This window comes from Culex quinquefasciatus, chromosome 3 (assembly GCF_015732765.1).
Source record: "Culex quinquefasciatus strain JHB chromosome 3, VPISU_Cqui_1.0_pri_paternal, whole genome shotgun sequence".
In the NCBI taxonomy this organism is placed as follows: domain Eukaryota; kingdom Metazoa; phylum Arthropoda; class Insecta; order Diptera; family Culicidae; genus Culex; species Culex quinquefasciatus.
In genome coordinates, this window is record NC_051863.1 from 21,869,704 (window position 1) to 21,881,798 (window position 12,095).

A 12,095-nucleotide genomic window follows, 5' to 3' on the forward strand; every position below is an offset into this window, starting at 1 on the left:
TGCCTGAAGGCGGCAGCGAGCCAGAACTAGGGATGGGCGTATAATAAAAATCGATGTTTTTTTTTTTTTTCAAGAAAAATATTATTTTGCCAACATGAAAAATAAAATTCTGGAGTGTATTTTTGATGTTGGAGAAGTGATTAAAGATAATATTTGTCATCAATAATTTTTCTTTGAATTGATTTTTTTTAACTCCAATTGGGCACTCCTAGGCCTACCCACGACCGTTTTCAATTACCGTGAGAAGATGCTAGAAAATCCTGCTATCAGCTAAATCCACAATAACTTAAAAAAATAAAAAAATAAACATTCTTCTGCAATTTCTTGATATTTTCTGAAATTGATTAAAAATTTGCCCTACAAGGTTTTATTCTAAATCAGTTTTCATCATTTGGCACGGCGTGTTTTCTAGAACAAACTTTTCAGAAAAAATAGTCATCGTTACTTTTAAATGTGTCTTATAGGAAATTTTCTCAGCTTTCCATTGCTTCTAAGAGCGAAATGTTTCATCGGGAAATTTCTGAGATATCTATATTTTAAGTTTTTTGCTTTAAATTCCTTTATTATTCATTGTAAACTTTATACTAACAGTTCAGAAAACTTATCAAATGATGTGTTTCATATGTCATTTACTCATCAAAATGTGCAAAATAAGGCAAGAACAAATTTGTAGAAGATTGCAAATCACTAAACACTTTGAGTTTTTGAATATATGGGATTTATTCAGAAATAAAAATATATTTTTTACAAGAATTATTAAATTACTACATATTTTTTGTTGTGTTTTGTGTTATTTTTTTGTGTGTACAAATATCACGTGTCGCTGTGATTTAGCTTGTTCAACCGAAACTTTCGAGCTTTGTGATTGTAAATGGAATTACTGAATTTTTATGAATAAAATTTATATTTTCTAAACAAACATTAACCAGGAACATAAATACAAATATAATTTAAAATCGAAAGTGTACTACATATTACTGTAGCTTCAAATGTCATAAATGTCCCTTTTTCACGAGTATAAAGTAAAGATAAAATTTTATAAAATGTTGACTGCTGAAAATGTACACAATAGTAGCAATAAAACTCGAGTCTTTCAACTCAGAATGCCGAAAACACTGTCACAAACTTTGTTATTTGTTTGAACAAAAATTAAATATTATCAAACAGAAACATTCTTTTCAAACTATTTCATCAAAAATCAAGGTATTGCATTAAACATCTTTAAAAATATGAGATTTATACGACTTCTAAAATGTTGCTAATTCCTTGATCATTTAATACAAAAAAAAAAAATAATAAACAATTATTTCATACAAATGAATAATATTTCTCCTAAAGCTTGCAACAGTAGTATGTAGTTCAATTTCGAGTATTAAACATGTTTTGTATTCATGCAGATGGTTGATGTTTGGTTAAGGAAATATGATATTTATTCATAAAAATCTAGTAATATCCTATCAATCACAAACCTGCCAAAGTATCGGTTGAACAAGCTAAATCAGAGCAGACTGGTGTTATTTGTACACAACAATTATGTAATAATCTATTTGTTCTTGTAAAAATCATATTTTAATACGGTTTTATGATTTTTATTTCTGAATAAATCCCATATCTTAAAAAAAATCGGTTTTAATTTTTTTTATTGTTTAGCGGATTGCAACCTTCTACAAAGTTGTTTCTCGTCTAATTTTGCACATTTTGATGAGTAAATGACACATGAAATACATCATTTGACAAGTTTCCTGGACTTTTATTCAGAAGTTTCCATTAAATGATTAAGGATTTTAAAACATAAAGCTTAAAATAGAGATATCTCAGAAATTTCCCGATGAAACATTTTGCTCTTAGAAGCATTGGAAAGCTGAGAAAATTTCCTATAAGACACTTTTGAAAGTAGTGATGACTATTTTTTCTCCTTAAGGTTGCCCAGAAAACACACCGTGTTGGAATTCTTCCATACAAGTCTCAATTTTGGCAGCTATCCATACAAAAAGACTTTTGAAATATTAACAATTCTTCAGAACGGATTTTCAGATTACCGACCATTTTATTACCATTTTAATGATATAGTCACTCATTTTTTTTTTTATTATTTTTTTTGTTTACCTGTAGGAGTCATGACTTAGCTTGGCCTAAACATTTTTTTTTCGAAGAGATAAGATTTTTTTTACAATTTTTGCGGAAAAACATTACACATTGAACCAATGCACAATGGCCCAGATCGCAAAATTCAGTGAAAAGTTCTATGTTGAATTATCGTATAAACCCAAAATGTGACCAAAACTCTATATTATGAGGGCAGATTCAGATTCAGCGGGCAAAATTACATGGAAAAACATATCCAGATGTTTAAGCCAAGATGGCGTTAGGAATGATGCAATTTTGACATTTTGGGTGTGCACCAGCACCATTCGTAACTCCAACTTCGCTGAAATATCTGGATAGCAGGATTTTTTTTGGGAATTTCGTTAGGGTGGTCTTATACAACTTTTCCTTGAAAATTGGACATTTTCAAAGCAAAATATCTCGAGTTAATAAAATACCTCTGAGATTTTTTCAGCGTTTGTAGTTCTAGACTTGTGCCTTCGCCCAAGTTGCTTGATTTGGCAAGCCCAATAACTTTATAGTAGAGCGTCCAATTTCCCGTCCCGGGAAAAAATTTCCCGGGAATTCCCGGGATTTCCCGGAAAAAATATTTCCCGTTTCCCGGGAAATTTGTAAATTTCCCGGGAATTCCCGAAATACAAGCAGAAGTATACATTTTCCTACCTTTTTGGCACCAATGTTTTGAAATTATAGAAAATATAATAATTTGAGAACCTGATTTGATTTTATTTATTTCCATCTACTGTGCATATTGACTAATTAGCTTGTCTGTAAATTTCGTGTCAAGGTTTAATTCAGATAATATTTATTTCTGAAGCATTCACCACTAAGAATATTGTTTGCTTATATTTTGGACAACAAAATTTACGCTGTTATGGAATGAATATAAACTAAATTATTTTGGACATCCTTTTTTAAGGCTTTTTTTTGTAATATCATTTGAAAATAAGATATTTACATTTTCCGGCCAAGATCAACATTGAGATTTGTTTAACTTTTTTACACCTTGAACATGTTGGATGGAAATTGAACTGATATAATTAAATTTTAAAAAAGGTTGGTGTGAGAAGAATTTGTTTCTAAGTATTCGAGAAATTACAGATTGAAGTAATAAATTTATGAAGCACGTGAGCTACCAAGGGCGTAACAGGGTTATATATGAAAAAATATCGTTGAATTTCAACCACTTTTAAATACTCAAAAAAAAATTTAATCTAATTGATTTATTAGGCTGAATACCATATAACTAGAATCATATCATAAAACCATGAAAAACCATTATAAAACAACTTCGTATTAAATTTTCAAGTTAAAAAATAGTGTTTCAAGTTAAAAAGCGATAGAAATTAGTTTTTTAAGGTAAATTCAATGATTATTTATTTATTCACAAGTTAACTTTTTTTATTTTTTTTTAATGGTCACTGAGACAAATTTAAAAGCAATTTTATGGTTGTTTAACATAGATTTTCACTGTCCAAACACTTAGATTTAAAAAAAATCCTTCTCAACAAAAATGCTAATAATATTTTCTTTCATTTGGGACGATTTGAAAGATTTAAAAATTAGAAAGTTTATATATTTTCTCAAAGTTGCATGATTTTTTACAAGCAGTCAAGCCATTAATTGATCCTCACACTCATTTTGACCATTAAAGTTGCTGTTCTATACAATTTCGTTGCAAAAGATTAATCAGAAAAAGGATTAGAATAATTTTCGTTAAATTTCGAATTTCCCGGGAATTCCCGGGAAATTTGTTGAAAATTTCCCGTTTCCCGGGAATTTTGTAACCCCGGGAAATTGGACGCTCTACTTTATAGAAGTCAAGAAAAAACAATATTTTTGAAAAGTTAGAATAGCGTCGACTTTTTAGGTGACGATAACTTTGGTAGTTTTGAATTGTAAATTTGATTTTACAAATAAAAATAAAATTCAATAAAAGTATTCCGACTTTTTTCCCTTTTTTCAAAAAAAAAATATCGTAACGCCATTTTGGCAGGTAAACAAAATAAAAATAATAAAAAAAATGAGTGACTATATCATCAAAATGGTAATAAAATGGTCGGTAATCTGAAAATCCGTTCTGAAGAATTGTTAATATTTCAAAAGCTTTTTTGTAAATAAAAATAAAATTTAATAAAAGTATTCCGACTTTTTTTCCCTTTTTTCAAAAAAAATTTTTTTTTTAAATTAACAACACTGCTAAATTAATTTTGACTAACTTGTGCAACTGCTAAAAAAATGTTTTTAGAAAATTATTTTTTTCGAAACGGGTTATTTTGCGAAATTCAATAGTGTAAGTCGAATAAAAATTCCGGGTCATTTTTTTAGAGTGTAACTATTTTTTTCTGAGAAGTCCACAGCAATAGAGCTATCTACGAGCGCATGTATTGCGTGTACGTACACGAAGGGTTTTTAGGTTATAATTTGTACCCGCCAGCAAAAACAAATGGTAAGCTAGTGTGCGTGAGATCGGGCTCAGATAACTCTATAAGGCTTTCTAGTCAGAAATTTACCAACACATTCAAAGTATGTTTACATTACAGCTGGAGGTTTGTTTGCATCAGATTTCCTATCTCTTTCTAGCAAAAGTTTTTTGTCAGGCGACTTCTAGCTGATTTTCTTTACTGACCGCCCGATATGTCAGCCAACATACTTCGCAGGGCTGTGACAGCTCGAGCTAGATCATTGTTTGCATCAGTTCGTCATTTTTGGGTTAAATTATATTTTTTTCACTGGACCTAAAAAGCCTTATAAGGTTTCCTAGGCCCAATGAAAAAAATATAATTTAACCAAAAATGATGAACTCCTTGTCGCAGTGTCCTTATGCAAACAATGATCGAGCTCGAGCTGTCAAAGCCCCACAAAATATATTGGCTGACCGTCAGTCAGACAGACAGTCAGTCGTGCTATCTTGACACACCCTGAAAATTGATGTAAGTGCGGCAATTGGCCAAAGGGATTTTAGGTAAAAACGCGCTTGACACATTTGCAATTATAACTCGGGACTTTGGCAACCAAATTCAACCCAACTTTGGGACAATGCACAGAATGGTCAACCAAACAAAACGTGTTTGTTATTGCTTACATCGCGTGCTTTCGTTTTTTGTTTATTCAAGGTCAAACATTAAAACGCGTTTATCACGGAATGTCAAAATGCAACGCACGACCAAGGTATTTAAATTAGATAAGGTAAGGGGGATTTCCCAGCATTTTATATGGATTTTATATGGAAATTTGCAGAAAAGTTAAAATTTGACCATTTTTCGGGCAAATTTCACCAAATTTCCAAATTTAAAAGCGCACTTCGGTTTAGTTTGGCATGCTTAATAACCCTACAGATAAAATCCGGTGGAAATAATTCAAAGTTGGGGACAGAAAAGGAGAAAAGTTACAAATTATCCATCACAGTAGTGCAACTAGCTTGCTTTTTCGAACTTTATTATATGTTTTATTACAGAAATTTTTTATTGTTTACGAGTAAGTCATTGAAAAAAAAACAAATTTGATTACAGAAACTCTATTTATTCACTAAGGAAACGTTTCCTGGTCACAGTTTTGAATCGTCCACATAAATGAGCTGTCTTCGATGTCGGCATGCGTCCTCCAGGTAAAAACTCGCTCGTGCGCCGCACACAGATACTCGTTGTAGTACGTGTTCCGGATGAGAAACCTCTTCGTTCCATTTCCAACCTTTTCACCATCCAACTCCGTAATGTCCCAATGACCCTGCCGAACGGTGGCTCCATTTGCCCAGGTAAACACCTGCCTCAAGTCCTCACTGTACTCGTACTGCTCGCTGGCCGCGTACAGATCCTGGTACGGTTCCAGGTGCTGAATCCGGAACCACCCTCCTTCGCCATCCCCGTCCGGTAGAACGTTCCACAGGTCCAGCGCCCCACCGAGGGTCACGTGCGTACGAAGGTCATCGAAGCTGTCGTCCAACTCGAGGTACGATCCGGTCGCGTGGCTTTTGATGGTGACGCAGTCCGTCGGAACGGTGCCGACGACGACGTGCGGAGCAATTAACACCGGGAAAACCCAAATTCTGAGTAGCGCGTTAGCAAGCATGACACCGGAGAGGGATGTCGCCAAAAGACTAATGGTTTCGATTGCGGAAAGTATTCGTTTTATACGCGTGCTACCTTTTTCAATTAGCGAGCTGTAGCTATGCGTCAAAGATGGACTCAATTAGAGATCGTCTGAGACCGTGAGTTGATTGGACCTTCCGAATGTGGCCGAATGTTGGTTTCTTCATACAAACCAACAACAAAGTTACAAAAATTACAAAAACCAAACAGATTAAAAATAACTAAAATGATCAAAATGATCAAAATGATCAAAATGATCAAAATGATCAAAATGATCAAAATGATCAAAATGATCAAAATGATCAAAATGATCGAAATGATTAAAATGATCAAAATGGTCCAAATGGTCCAAATGGTCCAAATGGTAAAAATGGTCCAAATGGTCCAAATGGTCCAAATGGTCCAAATGATCAAAATGATCAAAATGATCGAAATGATCGAAATGATCAAAATGATCAAAATGATCAAAATGATCAAAATGATCAAAATGAACAAAATGAAAATTTTGGTCATTCTGAAAATTATGACAATAAGTTTTTTGCTTTTGTTTAACGAATTCAAAACAAATTACAGAAAGTTGCTTATTTTTTGGTAAACAAATACGTATAATAAATAAGTGTTATTCTAATCATACGATTTTAAACAATTCAGAAGAGAGATATGGCTTTCGGATATTTCAACAGAAACATTGTATTCTATTGAAGAGACTAGCAGTTCGACATTCTTTTTTAATGAGTTTTTATCACTTTCATTTTATTTATTTTTAGCAATAATTTCTTCTGCCTGATTATGACATGAGATTCGTCAACAAAAAAAGTTATTGTAAAGTTTGTGAAGTCAAACAAACAAAAATGATTTCTTTTTCAACTGTCATACAAAAGACAAAAGAAAACAAACAAAAAGAAACAATAGTAAAGTAGGCTATGCAATTCTATTTGCTAAGAAAAATGCATACTTATTTTTTTGTGATTTTTTGTTAATTTGTTCGTTTTAGGGTAAAGTTTATCATCCTTGACTTATTTTTTTTCTGTCGTCGGTACAAAAATATAATGATAGATGGTTCTATTTTATCGATTGTTGCTTGCTTTACACTGTATTTATGTTTTTGCTTTAGATTTATGCAATATCCTACTCTTTGTTTTAATTTTTTCTTTTCTGCGGGAAATATTTGAAAATCTCTACTTTAACACATTCAGCACATTGATAACGAGTTTCTTTTTGTTTATTTATCGGGGGTTCGTGTTCTAGTTTTAAATTTTATCCTTTTTTTCTTTTCTTCGTTCAAATCTTTCTTTCTTAATGTTTTTTTTTGTTGAGCCGCTTTTCGAAAATTACGCAACGAAAAGAAACAAGGAAAATGTGATACGAAAAGAAAAAAACGCAACCAAAAACGATGCATGTAATGATATATTCATTCAGAGTGTGTGTGTGTGTATGTGTCGGTGTGGATTCCGTAATAATAACACAAAGAATATGACAGTAACATTCGACGCGTAAAACCTTTCCTGAATCTTCCCTCAAACGTTTTGTTTTTGTTTTTTTTTTGTTGTTGTTCAATTTTCTTTCAACAGAAAAGTAAGAGAAACAAAAAAAAAAGTGTAGCGGGTGCAGCATTGAAACACACTAAAACAAAACTACTTAATCTCGAGTAAATGACCGTTTAAAAGGAAGCAAAAATTGTAAACAAAAAGTAACAAGATTTTTTTTTTTTATTTTAGAATTTGGGAGTTTCTGAGTTCGCTCTCGCACTTTCACACGTTTTGCTTACTTCTTTCACTTGTTTTGTTCTCATATGTTTTCATCACATTTGCAGCTTACGGTCAGCCCCGTTTTTGTTTTCTAGATTAGCGTGTAATTGTAATGTCGAACCAACACGGGGTGTTTTCAAACTGCGCGACAATTTGTTAGACTAGATACGCTAATATTTTCTTCTTTTAATGTTTTCTGTATTGTATTTCGATAGACGTTCTTTTTTGTGGATTTTTTTTTAACTTCTCTTCTAATATATTTTGTTTCAAATGACGGCGGGGATGAGTAGGAAGAGCTTTCGTTTTATTTTCCCAAAAAAATAACTAGTACTATCTGCTAAACTATCTCGTAAATGTATTTATTATATATATATATGCAATATCTATTAACTGGTTGTATTTTGCTTGCATTTTCTCCGTTGCAATTTGCATGCTTTGTTTGATTTTGTGGGTTTGAATGTTTAAAAAACAAAACGGGAAAAAAACATTTTCATTATAAGTAAGATAACAAAACAGTTTGCTTCTCTCGCAGTCGTCCTTGCCTTCTTTTTATTATCTCCATTTATGTTGTTTTTTGTTGTTGTTGTTGTTGTGAATGTTACTTGTTTCATCACGTCGTCGTCACATGCGCTTAATTAATTCACCTTTCCTACCATGAATCACACTTTGCTTATATGTTCTCGAACCCGGGTTCCGGCTGTGTTTTTCTTCTTCTTTAGATCTCACTGCGCGTTTTTCTTTCACTTTTTTTTTGTTGTGCATCCCTTTCCACACAGAGACAGGGCGCAGATTGGATTGGATTCGATGGCTGTTTACAACCAGTTTAAAAATCCATTTGTCATGATTTCCTCGGTGGCGTCGGGGGTGGTCGCGATTCTTTGGGAATGTTCTCATATACTGAGATTGAAAGATAAAAGAAAGAAAAACGTGGTTGAGATAACTACAGCTGATTTATTGAGTAAATTTTAGAAAGAAAAATCTAGAGTTTTTTTTAAACTTTGAAAAACTTGAATTTAGGCTTAAAATAGAAAAAAGAACAAAAATCATACTCATTTCGAACAAAGATGCTGCCTAATCAAGATAGCCTACTGCCTCAAATCTGGGAAGCAGAGCCATCTGTTGGATTCGAACTAAAATTGCGTAGTTCGACTCAAGCCCGCTTGTGGTGCTGGTGGCGCAACTGATTTAAGGGCATATTTTAGGAGAACAACAACAATTTAAAGTTATGTTTTGAGTAAATGAAGAAAAATGTAAAAAAATATCTTAGGTACATGTGATTTTCAAAATTAGTTTTTTGTCTCTTTCTACAGGCCTTTGTGCTCTCTTGTACTAAGCTTGCTGAGATTCCTAGCTAGTGAGAATAAGAGAGCACAGAGACATCGATATGTCTAGAATGAATGAATGTCAAAAGATCAAAGCTGCGAAAATGTCACAGCTAGACGAACACTTTTTAATAAATAGACTTTTCATTATTTTCATACTTTTGACCATTTGACATTTTTACATTCATTCACCTTTTTTCAGCATTCGACCTTTTGTCTTTCGATCATTTGCCGCACAGCCCGAAATGGTTAAGCCAATAAATTCATCATTAAAAAAAACCTAATCTACTAACATATAATGCCATTCAATAAATTTCAATGCTGACCGTACAAAGATGGCATCTTTATTTTTTAATCAGTAATGGAGCACCCGCAGTCGAGCAGTTTTTGACAGTTCGCTCCATAAGAAACACATTGTAGAAAAAAGCAAAAACTGCTCGAATGGAAGTGCTCCATTTTAGAACGGCATACTATGATCGAGCAAATATTTTTCCCATACTGAGTATGATAAGTATACATAATGAGTATGTAAATGTATGAAATTCTGTCTTCGGTAAAGATGTAAGTTATGATTAGAACATAAAAAAGGCGCACGAAAAAAAGCGTTTTTCTTTACTTTTTTCCACTACAAGTTGAATTCCTAATTCACGTATTTAAGTTAATTTTTTTCTTAATTAGAGCAATTCTCCACGAAATCGGACTTTTTTGGAATTTTAATTTTTGTATTTTTTAATCCGACTGAAACTTTTTTGGTGCCTTCGGTATGCCCAAAAAAGCCATTTTGCATTATTAGATTCTTCATATAATTTTCCATACAAATTTGGCAGTTGTCCATACAAAAATGATGTATGAAAATTCAAAAATCTGTATCTTTTGAAGGAATTTTTTGATCGTTTGTTGTAGGTATGGATATGGACTAAACTGAAAAAAATGATATAAGGTAAAAAAATTTTCGGTGATTTTTTATTTTACTTTTTGTCACTAAAACTTGATTTGCAAAAAAACACTATTTTATTTTTTTTTTCTTTTTTGATATGTTTTAGAGGACATCAAATGCCAACTTTTCAGAAATTTCCAAGTTGTGCAAAAAATCTTTGACCGAATTATGATTTTTTTAATCAATACTGATTTTTTCAAAAAATCGAAATATTGGTCGTAAAAAAATTTAAGTACTTTTTGATTGCAAATTTGATTTTACATCGAAAAATGAAGTTGAAAAATTTTTACGAGCAATATTTCGATTTTTTGAAAAAATCAGTATTGATTAAAAAATTCATAACTCGGTCAAAGATTTTTTGCACAACCTGGAAATTTCTGAAAAGTTGGCAATTGATGTCCTCTTAAACATATCAAAAAATAAAAAAAATTAAAAATAGTGTTTTTTTGCATATCAAGTTTTGGTGACAAAAAGCTAAATAAAAAATCACCCAAATTTTTTTTTACTTTGTATCATTTTTTTCAGTGTAGTCCATATCCATACCTACAACTTTGCCCAAGACACCAAATCGATCAAAAAATTCCTTCAAAAGATACAGATTTTTGAATTTTCATTAATCATTTTTGTATGGACAGCTGCCAAATTTGTATGGAAAATTATATGGAGAATTTAATGATACAAAATGGCTTCTTTGGGCATACCGAAGGCACCAAAAAAGTTTCAGTCGGATTAAAAAATACAAAAAATGGAATGACCAAAATCTGAGAGAACTGCTCAATAGGAAATTAAAAATTTTGAGCCATTAGTGCAATGGAGCAAAATATGGTTCAGAAGTTATGAATTTTCGATTTTTTTTTGAAATTGTTGAAAAACGACAGAAAAAATATAAAATAAGCACCTTTTTAAAATCTTTATTGTTATAATTTGTTTTTAAAAGAAAAACACCTCGAGAAAAAACATACTTGAAAAGTTAAGACAATTTTCTATGATTTTCTTTCTGGATCTTTCAGAATCGAAAATTAGTTTCTGAGATACAGCTTCACAAAGAATTTGATTCGATGATTTTTTTTCCTGGTATCATCCCGGCAGACGGTAATAACAAAATCTATACCAATTCAGTAACAAATACTGTTCAAATAACAGAAAGTGACATCAAATCTTCTTGATTATTCCATTTTTGCATCAGAGTGGAATAACAGTTTTTGTTATTATAAAAAAATGTTATTTGTCTGATATTGGTTGAGCGCCAAAACAACTTTGGAATAACTTTTTTTTATATGAAAAAATAACTCCAGCTGTTATTGGGATGATCGGATTAGTTGTTAAAATAACAAAAAAAATAGTAAAGATTTGTTCGAAGAAGAACTAAAAGAGTTATTAGTCTTTTATTACAATAACAATCCAATTGCAAAAAAAAAAAACGACGAATAACAATTCTTGTTATAAATAACATAAAGTGTTATTGGCCTAGTATTTTCAAATATCAAAAAATGTTATTCCCACGTTATTTCCGTCTGATCGGGATCTAATAAGCCTGTAATTTTCAACTGACTATATCTCTGAAACTATTGGTTAGATTTTCAATGTTCAAAAATAAAACCTTTGTAAATGCTTTGAACTTTTCAAGAAAAATAATTTCAAAATTTTAAAATCAGGCATGCATTTTGGAAAGGTCTTCAAAAAGATAATTTTTCCTATTTAATATACTAACCAAAATTTTAAAGGTTGTATAAGTTCAATAATCATATTTAAAAAAAAAATAAAAAAAAATTGGGAATCTACACTTTTGTTAAAAAATTTTTTTTCGAGTTTAATTTTTTTTTCTCAAAAGTCCTAATTATAAGAACAAGACAATACATCGATCACAAAATTACACTGAACATATTTATTTACC

At 31.4% G+C, this 12,095-nt stretch overlaps 1 protein-coding gene across 2 annotated transcripts in view; it reads right to left on the reverse strand.

Annotated features, from left to right (window-relative positions):
• Nucleotides 1–7,496: 7,496 nt before the first annotated feature.
• LOC6048311 (tyrosine-protein phosphatase corkscrew) overlaps nt 7,497–12,095 on the reverse strand; it is a 47,777-nt gene continuing 43,178 nt past the window's right edge. For both annotated transcript variants that reach the window (XM_038263544.1, XM_038263545.1), the window contains one exon: nt 7,497–8,839. In XM_038263544.1, the coding sequence (XP_038119472.1) occupies nt 8,781–8,839 (59 nt within the window). In that variant the 3' untranslated portion in view covers nt 7,497–8,780. The remainder of the gene's footprint in view (nt 8,840–12,095) is intronic.